Here is a 15,343-nt window from a genome sequence, read left to right on the forward strand (position 1 = left end):
AAACAGCTAGCTTAGTTAGCGGTGGTGCGCGCTAAATAGTGTTTCAATCGGTGACGTCACTTGCTCTGAGACCTTGAAGTAGTAGTTCCCCTTGCTCTGCATAACCGCGGCTTTGGGGGAGCGATGGGTAACGATGCTTCGAGGGTGACTGTTGTTGATGTGTGCAGAGGGTCCCAGGTTCGCGCCCGGGTATGGGCGAGGGGACGGTCTAAAGTTATACTGTTACACATAGTACCAATTGTAAAGTTTGGTGTGGGTGGTCTGGGGCTGTTTTTCATGGTTCAGGCTAGGCAGTTCCAGTTAAGAGAATTCTTAGTTCCAGTTAAGAGAATTCTTAACGCTACATTCTAGACGATTCTGTGCTTCCAACTTTGTGGCAACAGTTTGGGGATGCCCCTCTCCTGTTTCAGCATGACAATGCCCCTGTGCACAAAGCGAGGTACATACAGAAATGGTTTGTTTAAATAGGTGTGGAAGAACTTGACTGGCCTGCACAGAGCCTTGACCTTAACCCCATCGAACACCTTTGGGATGAAAACACCAACCGCGAGCCAGGCCTAATCGCCTAACATCAGTGCCCAACCTCACTAATGCTTGTGGCTGAATGGAAGCAAATCCCAGCAACAATGTTCCGACATCAAGTGGAAAGCCATTCCAGAAGAGTGGAGGCAAATATAGCAGCAAAGGGGGGACCAACTCCATACTAATGCCCATGATTTTGGACTGAGATGTTTGGCGAGCAGGTGTCCACATACCTTTGGTCATGTAGTGTATTTGCCAATAGCAGAAGTGGTCAGAAAGTAACTTTTTGGAACTGAATGACAAAACATTTAGGAGATAGAGGTGCTCAAAGTTGACCCATTTTGCATGCCCCACCCTACCATGAGACAACCATGTCTTCATCACTGGAAAAAATACACGGTTGAATTTGATATCATTTAAAAGCCTAAAAACACATTTTATAATTTATTTGAATAAACATTGTCAAGTTCTTTCAAATACACATTGCCACTTTTTTTCCTTTAATGTCAATTTCTCACATATATTGTAGATTAGACCCTATTTTCCATCGTCTGAGGTGTTTGTGCTATGCTTGCCATTGGTTGATGCACAGCATGCTCTTAGGGGAAGTGTTGATACGAAGCGCTCCCCAACTGACAGCTCGCCTATTCACACATGTCGAATCAGACTGAGATGGTAAGACTTGCCTCCATGTTTTTATATTGAAACGGGTACAGAGGGAAAAACACTAATTCACCTTAAATGGTAATAATTTCCCACTCTGCCACAATGCTGTACCCTCATCAACGTAGCAGCTGCATGTACACTCTCCTGTCGGCTCTTAATCTTACACCCTCACCCAAATAGAATTCCTCTATCAATTTCAGCCTGGTTGCAATTTCCTGGAAATTACCTCCCACTTTAGCTATCTGTGAAAATTACAGGGGAAATCATGCCTAGGCAGGAAAGTCTAGAGCGGGGCGAAAACCCATTTGAAGAGGTTGCGTTACTGGACAGATTTTCAATTATTAACATTGGGGCTGAATTTATGATGGTGTGAGTGATGGAGGTGCACAGAGCTGGATCATGAATCTCCCTGAGAGCTCGACACCTTGGGGAAAAGTCTTACCGCACGAGGTGTTGATGACATCCCGCAGCTCAGCGTACTTCCACTTGCTCAGGTCGTACTTCCTCACGCCGGCGGCTTTGAGTGCCTGCACCTGTGGACCCCTGCATTCCCCGCAAGGAAGGGAGAGAAGAGAGGAATCCATTTTCAAAAGTCAGAGCAGTGGGACGTCTCGGAATCCCCGCTAGAATCGGCGCCGCCATAGTGATGCGGTGGTCATTTTCAAAGACTAAAATACTGGTAACAATCAGAAAAATAATCAAGTGCTAAGTGGGGCAAAAAGGGGAAATCTGTGTCTGACTTCGTCACTGCTCTCTGACATCCCACAGGCAATTACACTCCCACTGCAGATTTGTGGCCATTTAGTGTGACCATTTCACCCTATAACCTTTTCCCCACCCCACCTAAACTTAGTCAGTGTGTTCCTGGGCTTCGGTAAGCACAGTCTGCAGCCCTTTACCTGCCTCCCGCAGCATGCTTCTGAGGTCTCTAATTAACAACCCGACAGGCAGGATTTGGCCCCTATTTACCGGCGGCCCTCCAGGTCTGTCTGTGTGGCAGGGTCAAGGCTTTGGGCCGCTGTAAAGGAATCCTTGGGTCTTCTGGTGCTAATCCAATTTTTGGACGTTAAGCCTCCCTGTAAGAGGAGGGCCAGCCTGGGCAGATACCTGAGTGACAGAAGAATGTCAGGGAGAGACTATGTTGTGTGTGGTGGTGACAGCTCACCTGACCTTTGGGGCTGAGCGCTGGATAGTCGCCAGGGATTGAGTTTAGACACGGTGACTTGAAAGTGCGTTGGCCAACTAGCTCTAACAAAGAGCGCTTATTATAGATAGCATGCAATTCCCCTTACTATGGAATCCATAGTAAGGGGAAACAGCATACATTGATGTCCGAGGGGAAAAAACTGTGTTTGTTGTTTGCAGTAACTTCTGCAGTAGTAACTTAAACCAGTTTAGGAAGTTAGTTGTGTTCAAAGTGCAATAGTTGTGGTCAATGCCACAGCTGGTACACAATCAGATTTCATCTCAAAATACACACACGCATGCAGACATGTCTAATTTCAAGATTCAATAAACTGATCAACAAGATAACACCCTTGGTAAAATCTCTTCATTTCCCTTTGCGCACTAGGATTTGAAACAATTTTAATAATACATTTGAATTCTTCGGAAATGATTCATTTGATTAATCGATTTGGGTGATCATTGATCCGAGAAAAAACGATTTCTCTCCATTACCCACCAAGCCAGAAGTTGTGACATTTCCAGCGCCATTTCCTCCCTATAAACACATTAATACCAGCACACATAAATTACTATAACAGAATAATACATCAATGTCTCTGATTCATACACATTCATATATCAGTAGTATAAATAGTATTTCCCATTGGTCACAGAGATCAGGGTGGCTTCCACTATGAACTGTGTGTGCAGCCATCTGATACGTTGATGTCAGCGTGCGTTGTGACAGTCACACACTGTTGTGACACTTGTGGCGTGTTGACAGCTGTGAAAATTGGAAGCTGCTTAAATGTATCCCTCAGTGACAAGTCATGAAGAAATAATCGCATCTGATGAGTGAACAGGTAGCCCAAGTGTCAGTACACCAAATACAGTACTACTCTATTCCAACTGTAACTAACCATGGCTAAACTCATCCATTTGTTTTGACGGTGGTAGCTACTGATATCCTTACTGGAGTGGTTAAGTGTGAGTCCTAAGTAGTTAGCTAATTAGTCCTACCACGAACATTGGTTAGGAGTTAGGGGGAGGGGGCTTTGTGGGTTTTATCAAATAGTTGCGCAAAGCTATCAGATCTAATACAATAGGAATGGAATATCAATGTTTGCCATATCCATATGCTTTATAAGAACAAATGCAACGTATAAAAAAGTCCCGGAGAACATACATTGTGATTGCCTTGAGGTTTTGAAGTCCACCAGCACTGCAAACAGAGGACATGATGATTAGGATATATGAGCATATGATTGTTGCAACTTAGAAGAATCAGCAGAAACCGATCAAAAGCAGATCGGCATGTTCCTGTTCCTGTTTAGATTTGTCACGCAACGGTTGCCTGTTTACGTTGGGCTAGTAACAGACGTGCTTATCCCATGGCACTGTTGATTCATGCCCCGGGCCGGGACCACAACTGCGGATTGATTCGTGACTGGAATGTGGTGTTATTTGGTTCGATCCAACGTGAGGAGTTAAGAGAATTTGCGTATTGTTTATGATGGCTTTGCATGGGCTGGTATAATCCTGGATATAAATTGATGAAAGATTAGATTTGAGGTTGAGATTAAAGCATGCGGGGGATTGTGATTAATGGGTTGTGTTAGGTTACTGGAAGCAGGAGGCTAAACTAATGGCTAATGTCTTACATGGATCTCATTGTGTCTGGATAGAGACCTGAGAAAGACCCATTTCTGAAAGAGGAGAGAACAAAAGGAGAAAAAAATAGGTTATGCATGCAGTGGACAGGTAGTGGTCTCCTTTCGGACCTAGATGAAACACAACACCTATTTTTATTTGACTTGTTGAATCCTTACCAAATCCTGCTGCAGAAGCTCCCTTGAGCTCTTATTACAACATTTTCTGGGTTAAACAACAACCTTTTCCACGTACCTAACCTTGGGTACGTCCTGCAAAAACCTAATCTAGGGCTCGTGTATTGAGACACGACAATATATGAATAACAATATACAGCACAGTGTGTGTGTTTGTGTGTCCACTTCTGTGTGTGTTTGTTTGTATCCGTGTGTACCTGCGCAGGCTGAGGTCCATCAGGGCCTCGTCGGTGATGAGTTCGGCTTCACTCTGGGCGATCCTCATGGCCAGCTCTCTGTCCCTCTTCTCCTGCTCCAACATGGCTGACCGCTGGGCGTCCTCCTCTCGCTCCAACGCTATCTGGATGTCCATCTCCGCCTGAATGCACACATTGTCGGCACCATCATCATTATTCTCAACACCGCCATTGCATCATGAGTGGTTAATTTATATGCGCTTCATGTAAGGAAGCTGTTATCGATGTGAAACATCACTACAACAGAGAAAGAATAGATGATCTTTATCACTAGACAGATACGTTCAGACAGTCAATAGCAGAAACTTGGTAAGATTAAAACATTTTACACGCCATAGATTGACATTTTCATGATGATTGACATTACACGCCACTTTTAATCTGTAAACACAAGTCGGAAATTCTTCTTCTCACACTTTTTTTGGGGGAAAGCCAGCCACCCCTGGAGTCAGAGATTAGAGCAGGACCATGGGCTGTGTCAGACTGTCTTAGTCCTGGGGAGCGATGGAACCTCGACTGGCCCTGAATGCCAGGAGAACTTAGGCAATTACAGGGCCTGCTGTGTGGCCTGATTAGACATACAACCTGGTTCAAGCAGCTGGTATCGAGTCTGTCCCTGTGACTGCGCACCTAGACGATGCAGACATGCACCCAGCAGACAACTGCAACAACAACACGGCAGCCTAATCAGAGAGGAAGGTCAGAGGGTACTCTGAAGGTCAGAGGGAACTCTGAAGGTCAGAGGGAACTCTGAAGGTCAGAGGGAACTCTGAAGGTCAGAGGGAACTTTAGGCCTTGTGAGGAAGTTGGAGGGCGATAAACAAGGTAGCAAAGAAAGTTGGAGAGGAGGAAACTGAGGGCAAGGTGAAAGTAGCAAATCTCTGAGGGAAATAAAAGCACAGCGCCCTCCAAAAAAGCCCATTTCCACTATTCTAAGGCTTTGAAGTAGGATGAGCCAAGGCTAAAGACGCATCGGAAACTCAGCTTTGTGCATGTGAATCAGGCTACTAAAAGCACCGGGGGGGAAGATATATGAATATCAATGCTGTGCTGGGGTGAGTTTGGGAGGGCAGACATGGGTGCCTCTGCTTGCGTCCCATGAAATTAACTAGCATCAGTACTTCTAGTACTCCTACAGTAGCAGGAGTGCTTTGACAGGCCCGGGCTTCCAGCCCGGGTAGATTAGAGCCAGTGAAAGGTGGTGAACCCCCAGGATAGAGACCATTGCAGGAGAGAACAGGAGGGCATGGAAAAGAGGAGGACTGGTGTGTTGAGAGGAAGAGAATGGGATGGCGGGGGGAGAGGGAAGTAGGGATTACAGAGAGAAGAGAAGAGGAGAACACACAAAGGAAGTAGGGGATTAGAGATGAAAGACTACCAAAATAAGAGGGCAGGATAAAGGAGAGCAGTAGTGAAGAAAAAGAAGAGAGACGGATGAAAATAAGTGATGGATGAGGAAGGAAGAGGTTTGATGGAGGGTTGAGGACTGGAGAAGGTTGTGGGAATGAGGGGATAGAGAAAAAAAAGAGAGCGGGAAAGGGGCTGGGAATAGAGGGCAGAGGAGGAGAGAAAGAGAGAACAGCATATGGTAATAAGGGACAGAAGAAAAGGGGGATGAGGGTGGGAAGAGAGGGCAGAGGAAGAGAAAATGAGGAAAATGCATATGGGATTACAGGGCAGAAGAGGACAGAAGGGGGATGGGAAGAAATGGTAGAGGAAAAAAAGGAGGTAACTGCAAACGGTAATTGAGGGCATGATCATTAAGGGAAGCGGAGGACAGGCACAGCGGGAGGGAGGAGGATGGTTCTGGGAAGGCAAGGGGAAGGAGAAACTCAGCAGGAGTGATCCATCACAAGAAAGGGACGGCCCATTGGGAAATCTGACCAATGCCACGACCTCGGTCTTAGTACAACAAACACGACAGGTAAGAAATCAATCCATTACTGCTCCATAGAAAGTCATTGGAGACTATCAGGAATTAAGGTCAATGTCTGAGGAAGTGGACCAGTGTTAGGGTCTCTCTAGTGGGAAAGGAAGGGTCAGTAACTCCCGAGTGTGGCAGGCACTGCATCTCAGTGCTAGAGGCGTCACTACAGACACCCGGGTTCAAATCCAGACTGTCTCACAACCAGCCGTGATTGGGAGTCCCATAGGGCGGAGCACAATTGGCCATCCGGGTTTGGTCGGTGTAGGACATCATTGTAAATAAGAATTTGTTCTTAACTGACTTGCCTAGTTAAATAAAGGTTACATAATAATTTTTTTAAAACAAACAAAGCTCTCCTTTTGCACTTCAGTGGGGTCACAAACCTGCATTATCCTCTCCTCTTCCTCCCTCTTCTTCCTTTCCTCTTCTTCCTGCTTCCTCTTATGCTCCATCTCCGATTTCCTAATGAGAGGGGACAGGGATGACAGAGGACAGAGGTGGTTAATGCCTTTAAATGGCAAAACGCCATGTCACTTCAAAATCACAGATGTACTCAATGACACGATCAAACCATGAATAATGTATAAGCTCAATCTCTGAACATCAACTCTGGACATATCCTGTTGGGGGGTTTCTTTAAAATTGATATTCATGTCAATGACTTCAACTAAAACAGTGCAAGCGTGGACAACTCCAATCATGAAGTGCTGCTGTTGGTGCACTTTGCTGTTGGTGCAGGCTTTTGTTCCAGCCCAGCACTAACACACTAGAACCAAAAGCCTGCACACAGTGAAGCCATCCACTACTTAAATTGCGTACCCCAGTACTACCAGCCCATTTATGTTCTCATTTGTACCCCTGATACCACCATCATTCACCCTTCCCTCCCCTCCACTTACATCCTCCTATCGTCTTCCTCCTTCTGGCGTCGCTGGTCCTCCTCCTCCCTTCGCCTCCTCTCCTGCGCCATCTCCTCCTCGATGCGCCGCAGCCTCTCCATCTCCTCCTCCTCCTGCTTCTTCTTCTGCATAGAGGAGAGCAGTTGCTCCGAGCGCTTCACCAGACCCTGGTACTCCTGGTCAATCTCCTTCCGGGTCATTACTGTTGCCTATTGGAGGGGGCATAGGTCAAAGGAGCTGTGTCATAGGTCAACGTCTTTGGCATAATCACATAGGCTTATTACTCAATTTTGTATAGGCTAAATTATTTGGACTTGTGTTGTCAAAGTGTGTCATGGTCATTATTATAAATGCATACAGCATATACAGTAGGTTTAATAGGACTGATGTTTTTCATAATGACTTAAACAAATGAGATACAATAAAAAGCCTGTGGGGTAAACGTTAAAAGTAACATTACATTCCCAATATCCCAGAATCTCGTTTAATTCAACTTTCCTAATTTCCTCTGCACATACAAATGTTTAATTAAAACTGTCCATGGGTTTGAGGGTTTTCCCTGCGGGAACGGGGTCTGACGCCATTAACTAAATGACAGCCATTGTTTATGACTCATGTTTAATTCAGCGAGCGATGCTAAAGCTACAGGCTTCATATAGGGCTGAGAATATCATCAGGCGCTAGAGAACATCACCAGGCGCTAGTGAACACAGAGCGGATGCTAACAGAGGAGCGCAGGGTTGGGCAGACGCACAGAGGTGGCTGAACTAGGGAGTAAGGGAGGGAAGGAGAGAAAGGGAGAATGAGACAGTTGCTCACATGGAAAATGTTCTGCACGGATTCCAGTCATCTAGTCATCTAGTCTAGCACTACCAGCGCTCTGGCTAGCTACCTCTGCCAATAACACACATCCGGGTTACAAAGACAAAGTTTACAGACAACACTAAAACAATTAGGGAATCAATTTCAGAGTCTGGATAGCATGTGTGCCCATCTAGAGGCCCTCTGTTTCTAGCAGAGGGAGACAGGCGAGTTCCCTAACCATATTTATCCATATTAGAGGATTACACATCAAATCAATCAATGTTCCCTCTAAGCTATGTGCACTCGCAAAGCTCCACCTGGACTGCAGCGCAGAAGAAATTACAGCCCGCGAAAAGAGATGCACGAGATTGAACTTCACTCAACTTTACTACAGTTGGCCCCGTTAGTATAAACTATCAACATTTCCCTCTACTTTGAGAATTGTGATCGAATCAAGATAGTATTAGCCCCTTTTAATGCAACATACAGAAACAAATCTAACTTTATAAGACAGTCTGTGATTTTGTTTTAGGTAAAGCGCATTGTCGGTAGATTCTATTGAATTGACGGGCACGAGTGGTCACGAGTAGATGCGCTTGTTTTGAGATCAAAGTGCATAGCCGCGTGTGCAAGTGTTCAAATTCATTGCTAGTTAGTCAGTTACTAGCCCAGTTACAACTCATTTCTGGTGATTGCTTCCTAGAAGAAAAAACGAGTCAAGTAAAGATATTTTTTTATGCCTTAAAGGGGCAGTGTTGTATTTTGAGACAGGTTTGAATAAGCCAAGAAGCCAATAGGCAGTGTGTAGCATATACTTTTTTTGTCTGATTCTCTGTAATAATAATAATTGTCAGGGAATAATATTTTATTTTGTGATGAGGCTTCTTCAAACACAAAACATTTCAGTCACGTCCTTGTTTAAGTGGCTCAACAGGATACTGCCAAGCCCTGAATTTTTTCAAAAGTCTCATGGAATGTAGGCCTACATTGAACACCACACATTGGCTGCTACTGTAGGCTGTATCATAGAACAGCTGTTTCAATAGCTACTTCAATCGCTATGTTAAAATATTATGGGACGCATTTTCTCCATTGTTTTGGATGGTAGGCCACTCTGGTAGGACTACATTATGATCAAAAAGCCACAGTAGCCTATTGGCCACTGTTAAAACTGTAATTTTAAAGCCTCAGAATTTTCCCTACTTTGCGCTCAGCAGATATAAAATTTCTGTCTGTCAAATTTTGCTGTCATTGTTTTGAGGGAACATCAAAAACAACCGAAGCTACTTCGGTTTCCTGATGAGATGACAGAGAGACGAGATCTGCGGGATTAGATCAGAAAAGTAAGAGAGGTGAGTCACCCTGTCCTTTTCGGTTTAGGGTGAAGTTGCCCCTGGATGCTGATTTTGGGTCAGTTTTGCAATTCCCAGATTAGGATAGGGGGAGGGGAAGCTGATCCTAGATCTGTGCCTAGGAGCAATTTCACTAACGGAGCTGCCCTTCACCTTAATCTTGGCCATAAGGGTGTCGATGGAGGTCCCCAGCTCCTGGATCTGCTTGGCCATCTCCTGCTTGCCCTCCTTCAGTGCGCCCACCACCTCGTTGAAGCGCTCCATCCGTGTTTTCAGGTTACGCACCTTCACCATGCCATCGATGCTGTGGCCGCAACACACACATACATATGAACACAAACACATATAGGAGCAAATGCAAGTATACGTGCACCCACATAAGTGTGAGCACTAAAGCTCGCACGTGCCAACACACACACACACACACATCGTATTAGTTGAGATGAATAAAAGCCTATTTTAGTTTTTATGCTTGAAAATGGTTCGTGTGAAACGGACATTTTGTGCTAGCTACATAATAACTTATTCACAGATCATATACAGTGAAAGTATTCATACCCCTAGATGTATTCCACATTTTGTTGTGTTACAGCCTGAATTCAAAATGTTTTAATCAAATTTGTTTTACTCACCAATCTACACATACCACATAATGAGAAAGTGAAAACATGCTTTTACATTTTGTTTTGCAAATGTATTTCAAATGAAGTACAGAAATCTCAGCTGCCTTTGGCTTTATCTGTCAAACAACCTATTACACACATTCTAGGGTCCTGAGCAGTCAATTCAAAAAACTCATCACACGGATGGTCCCATTCACAAAAGCAATATATATTTTCCAAAGGCAATACGACAACGACATACTGTATCTTCAAAAGCAATACAGTAAGACTAACATTTCTTAATGTAATAAGGTGACAAGAGTGTGCCAGGAGTCACGGCTGAGCTCTCAAGATTGATTTGAACTTCTAACTGCACAATGTGTAGAAGCTATCAAAAGGCACAGTGTTAAGCACTTTCAAACAAAGAGAATGTGTGTGTGTGTGTGTGTGTGTGTACACCCACCGTGGCTTATGTTTCCTCTTACAGAGCCACATGCGGACGGTCTTCTGAATCGTAATAAGGGCAGAGGCACGATATTTCATCTTCTCCTTCACTGTGTGTGTGTGTTGGGGGGGGGGGGGGGGTAGAGATAGAGAGCATGAGAGAGAAAGTGAGTAAGACAGAAAGCGAAAAGAGTGAGAGAAAGTGAGAAAAGAGAAAGTGAGTAAGAGGGAGATCCAATCATCAGCATTGGGCCTATTCACACAAACAGAGATGAAGCTACACACACTCCCTATGATCTGTTGACTGAGCTTGTAGGGATATTAAGTTGGAGTTTTTTGAAGGAAAATAAATGGAAGTGCAGCCAGCCGTACCAGTGCATATAGCCTCAGCTATGAGATATCCTGAAGGGGAAGTTTAGCAACTCTGATTCAGCAGAAATCGTTTTGAACCTTTTTTGTTACGGGGGTTGTTTTAAAAGTTATATTCCTTTGTTTTCTTTTTTTTGCCATTTTTAAGCCTGTCTAGTGACTAATGCTAAAGCATGATGGTGCAACGCAACTGACTCTTAATGATGATTCAATGCGTCAATGTTTTAATTGTATCTGTCCTTAACAACTAAATACATTATTATTTTTTAACTAGCAGGAGTGCTACTGTTCTACGGTATGTCGTCCAGCTCAGTGCGACTATGAGTAAGCATACGTTTGATGACGGAGAGGGAGCACCACTGGACCTTCTTCCAGCGGCTAATGACCAGCCACTGGTTGACCTTCTTCACCAGCTCTGCCAGGTGGTCCGGGTCCGACTTCATGATTTGGTCAAACTCTGCAAACTGACCCAGAAACAGGACATCAACAGAATCATTCAAGGTCATTTGGGCCTATGTAAATCAGCAGCTTTTCTCTAGCTCGTCCTGGGGACCCTAATGGGTGCACATTTTGTTTTTTTGCCCCAGCACGACACACAGCTGATTTGAATAATCAAAGCTTGATGAGTTGATTATTTGAATCAGCCGTGTAGTGCTGGGGCAAAACCAAAAACGTGTACCTATTAGGATCCCCCGGATCGAGTTTAGGAAACACTGCTGCAGAGTATTAAAAAGAGAGCAGAAAGCAGTGCTTACCTTCCCAGGACGGAAGAATACTCTGGTCAACCCAAACTTGTAGTCATTCTCATTCAGCCCTAGTGCTTTGAACAAAGCCTGCAGAGGAGCAAGAACCAAAACCATCAGTCTCTTAAAATGTGTAAACATGTGAGCAAAGTTACCTTTGAAACGTAATACTGTGTTTGGGGGAGCCATCCACCTTGCAGAAGAGCCTGGGGTCCAGTCGTGTGAGCTTGTCAGGCATGTATTGCTTGTACATGTTGTAGAGCTCATGGAAGGGAGCTCGTGAGGGGAAGCCGCCCTGCATTAGGTCTAGCACTGACACCATGCCTGGTGAGGAAAGGGAAGAGAATGTCTTAAAGAGGTGTGTGTTCGTGTGTCTTTACTAATCTTTATAACTGATTATGAACTAAAGTTTACTTCATTTTTTTACAATGTGATTGTGTTAATGATACTCTCAAAACAATGTTCTTCCTCTCCAAGCCCATACCTGAACACTGCAGCTGAGACAGAATCTGGGCTCCTTCAAATTGGTGGCTCACCATCTTTAAGTTGGGTTTTACACAGCGAATGAAGCTGGAGCCCTTTGAAAGACAGGTAAATCATATCCATTACATATCCATCGATCACATCCAATCTGAGGCCAGTTCCTGACAGATACTCACAGTGCTGCGAAGCTTCTCCAGCAGTAGGTTCAACTGGGTCTGTGAAGGCAGGCAGAGAAAAAGCTTCCTTAATACCTAATCTAAGTCCCATCGCACTGCACAAAAAGGGGGTAAGGAGCACATACAAACAAATTGGGATTATATTTGACATTGCACATTTACAACTGAAGAAAAGCAATAATTATAATGCTGACAAGAAAGTAAAACGTGAATTAGGTGAGGGATAACAGCACACGGAAAGACAAAGGAAAACCATGCATGACTCATGACAATTCTGCAAAAGCCACTTGCACTGTTCTCAATGGGATTTGCTTTAATCAATCCTAAATGAATCTGGATGATTTCTCGAGATATATAAAAAATGGACTGCAACTGTGCCAAGTAGATACTTTTTGGGATGTTTTCCAGAAAAAGTGAACGATAACTGATGAATGAATGAGTGTCCTGAGTACACGCACCTTTCACTGCTCATAGTAGGGAATCTTTTAAACAGAAATAAAACTGGACTGTGTTCCCTTCCTCACAGCATTGCAATATATTGCCTCACAATGTCTAACTTTGATCTATATTTTATGTTTTATTAAAGCACATTTGTGTCATTAAGCTGAAAAGATCCGGTCTTGCTCTTTTCTCTGCAACGCTACCCTCAGGTCATTGTGTCCATATTATCTTATGAGTTAGTGCTAAAAGCGTCAACTCAAGCATCACGGCACACAAAGACCATAGACAAAGACAGGTGGAGGGGAAATATGACAGGAAGTCAGTGATGGGTGCTCTGTGTGCATCTGCTGATACAGTATGGTGTTGTTGAAACAATCTACAGTGAGACAAGTTACCTTCTGTCCCTGGCTGACTATACTTCTTTGTGACCGACTTTAGCCTGGCTGCTACTTTCTATCTCTTGACTTTTTCCACACTTTTTCTTTCGCCCCCCTCTCTAGCTGACAAGGATTTCTTGGAAAAAGAGGTAGGAGACTGGAGGTCTACAGAGGAAAGGAGGGATGGAAGAAAAGCGGGAAGGAGGGGAGAGGCGTTAGAAGTTCAAAGGTAAAAGTTGGAAAATAGTGCGCAGCGTTTTCTCTAATGTGTCAGATAACTTCTGAAACAACAATCTGAAATAAGCAATAGGAAAAGCATTAGACTACAAACTAAAGACACTATTCACTTCAATAGCGAAAGCAGAATGTGAAACAATGTCAAACGCTGTAAGAATTTTATATTTACACAAACTAATAAGAACTTGTGGTGCGTTTTTCCTTCAAAAGTGTCATCTCAGAGCCAGGTGCTGCTACAGTCTCCTTCCTCACCTTGAATTTATTGCCCACACTGATGAAACTGAGTTTGCCAGCCTTCTGCTTGGAGTCCTTGCTGTTGTTAGAGTTCTCAAAAAGCTCTCGCACAAACTTGTCCTTGGACTCACACACAAGGCTCTCCAAAGACATGTGGAGGGCATCATTATTCTTCTCTACAAACTGGATCTGCAAACGCACGCACACAGAAAAAACATGACAAATACATAAACAGACTGTTTACATAGACTGCCGTGTGTGCTGACAAGTAGTGATAGGGGAAAACATCAATACAGTTACATATTGCAATATTATTTTGGATGATGTTATAAAGACACAGTAGTTTCTTTTTGGTAGTGTTAGTTAGTGCTAGTCGGCTGTACATGAGCCAAAACTCTGGTATTTTTCATCCTATAGCTTGTTCTCCACAACTACTGACCACAACAACTGACCACAACCAAACAAATTTTACCACACAACCACAACCCCACAACTTTTGACCACAACCACAGAACTTCTGACAGTAACCACACAACTGCTTACGACAACTTTTGACCACAAGCATACAACTACTGACCGCAACCACACAACTAATGGCCGCAACCACACAACTTCGGACCGCAACCACACAACTTTTGACCACAACCACAGAACTTCTGACAGTAACCACACAACTGCTTACGACAACTTTTGACCACAAGCATACAACTACTGACCGCAACCACACAACTAATGGCCGCAACCACACAACTTCGGACCGCAACCACACAACTTTTGACCACAACCACAGAACTTCTGACAGTAATGACAACTGCTTACCACAACTTTTGACCACAACCACACAACTTCTGACCACTCATCTACTGAACACAACCACACAACTTCTGACAGTAACAACACAACTACTGACCACAAACACACAGCTACTGAACACTCATCTACTGACCACACAACCTCACAACTACTGACCACAGTTAGTGACCACAACCACACAACTTCTGACTACACAACTACTGACCACAACCACACAGCTACTGACCACACAACCCCACAACTACTGACCACAGCCACACAACTTTTGACCAGAATCACACAACTTCTGACAGTTGTGTGGTTACTGTCAGTAGTTTTGTGGTTCCTGTTAGTAACCACACAACTACTGACCACGACCACACACCTACTGACCACAACCACACAACTACTGACCACAACTACACAACTACTTTCCACAGTTAGTGACCACAACCACACAACTACTGACCACACAACTTCTGACCACATCCACACAACTACTGACTACAACCACACAAATACTGACCACTCATCTACTCACCACAACCACACAACTTCTGACCACACACCTACTAACCACACAACTGCTGACCACACAACTACTGACCACAAGTACTGACAACAACCACACAACTGCTTACCACAATTAGTGACCACAACCACACGACTATTTACCACAACCACACAACTATTGACCACAACCACACAACTGCTGACCACACAACTACTGACCACTCAACTGCTGACCACAATTACACAACTACTGACCACAACCAAACTGCTGACCACACAACTACTGACCATTCAACTGCTGACCACTACCACACAACTGCTTACCACAACCAACCGGCCTCACAACCACAGACCACGTGTAACCAAGGCAGTCCAGGTCCTCCACTTCAGTCTTCTTCACCTGCGGGATGGTCTGAGACCAGCCACCCTGACAGCTGATGAAACTGTGGGTTTGCACAACCAAAGAATTTCTGCAAAAACTGTCAGAAACTTTCTCAGGGAAGCTCATCTGT

General features: G+C 44.2%; 1 protein-coding gene across 7 annotated transcripts in view; it reads right to left on the reverse strand.

Annotated features, from left to right (window-relative positions):
* LOC110505310 (unconventional myosin-VI) overlaps nucleotides 1–15,343 on the reverse strand; it is a 98,926-nt gene that overhangs the window by 9,499 nt on the left and 74,084 nt on the right. For 2 of the 7 annotated variants that reach the window (XM_036962303.1, XM_036962302.1), the window contains exons 18-32: nucleotides 13,545–13,715; nucleotides 12,238–12,276; nucleotides 12,063–12,156; nucleotides 11,772–11,902; nucleotides 11,591–11,668; nucleotides 11,170–11,299; nucleotides 10,486–10,576; nucleotides 9,574–9,724; nucleotides 7,265–7,473; nucleotides 6,749–6,827; nucleotides 4,400–4,560; nucleotides 4,017–4,061; nucleotides 3,542–3,577; nucleotides 2,873–2,911; nucleotides 1,631–1,731 (exon numbers count right to left, since the gene is read on the reverse strand). In XM_036962303.1, the coding sequence (XP_036818198.1) occupies nucleotides 1,631–1,731; nucleotides 2,873–2,911; nucleotides 3,542–3,577; nucleotides 4,017–4,061; nucleotides 4,400–4,560; nucleotides 6,749–6,827; nucleotides 7,265–7,473; nucleotides 9,574–9,724; nucleotides 10,486–10,576; nucleotides 11,170–11,299; nucleotides 11,591–11,668; nucleotides 11,772–11,902; nucleotides 12,063–12,156; nucleotides 12,238–12,276; nucleotides 13,545–13,715 (1,555 nt within the window). Of the gene's footprint in view, nucleotides 1–1,630; nucleotides 1,732–2,872; nucleotides 2,912–3,541; nucleotides 3,578–4,016; nucleotides 4,062–4,399; nucleotides 4,561–6,748; nucleotides 6,828–7,264; nucleotides 7,474–9,573; nucleotides 9,725–10,485; nucleotides 10,577–11,169; nucleotides 11,300–11,590; nucleotides 11,669–11,771; nucleotides 11,903–12,062; nucleotides 12,157–12,237; nucleotides 12,277–13,073; nucleotides 13,221–13,544; nucleotides 13,716–15,343 lie in introns of those variants that run through there. The other 5 variants (XM_036962305.1, XM_036962304.1, XM_036962306.1 and 2 more) reach the window with 5 other exon arrangements.

Source organism: Oncorhynchus mykiss, chromosome 25, assembly GCF_013265735.2.
Source record: "Oncorhynchus mykiss isolate Arlee chromosome 25, USDA_OmykA_1.1, whole genome shotgun sequence".
Taxonomy (NCBI): domain Eukaryota; kingdom Metazoa; phylum Chordata; class Actinopteri; order Salmoniformes; family Salmonidae; genus Oncorhynchus; species Oncorhynchus mykiss.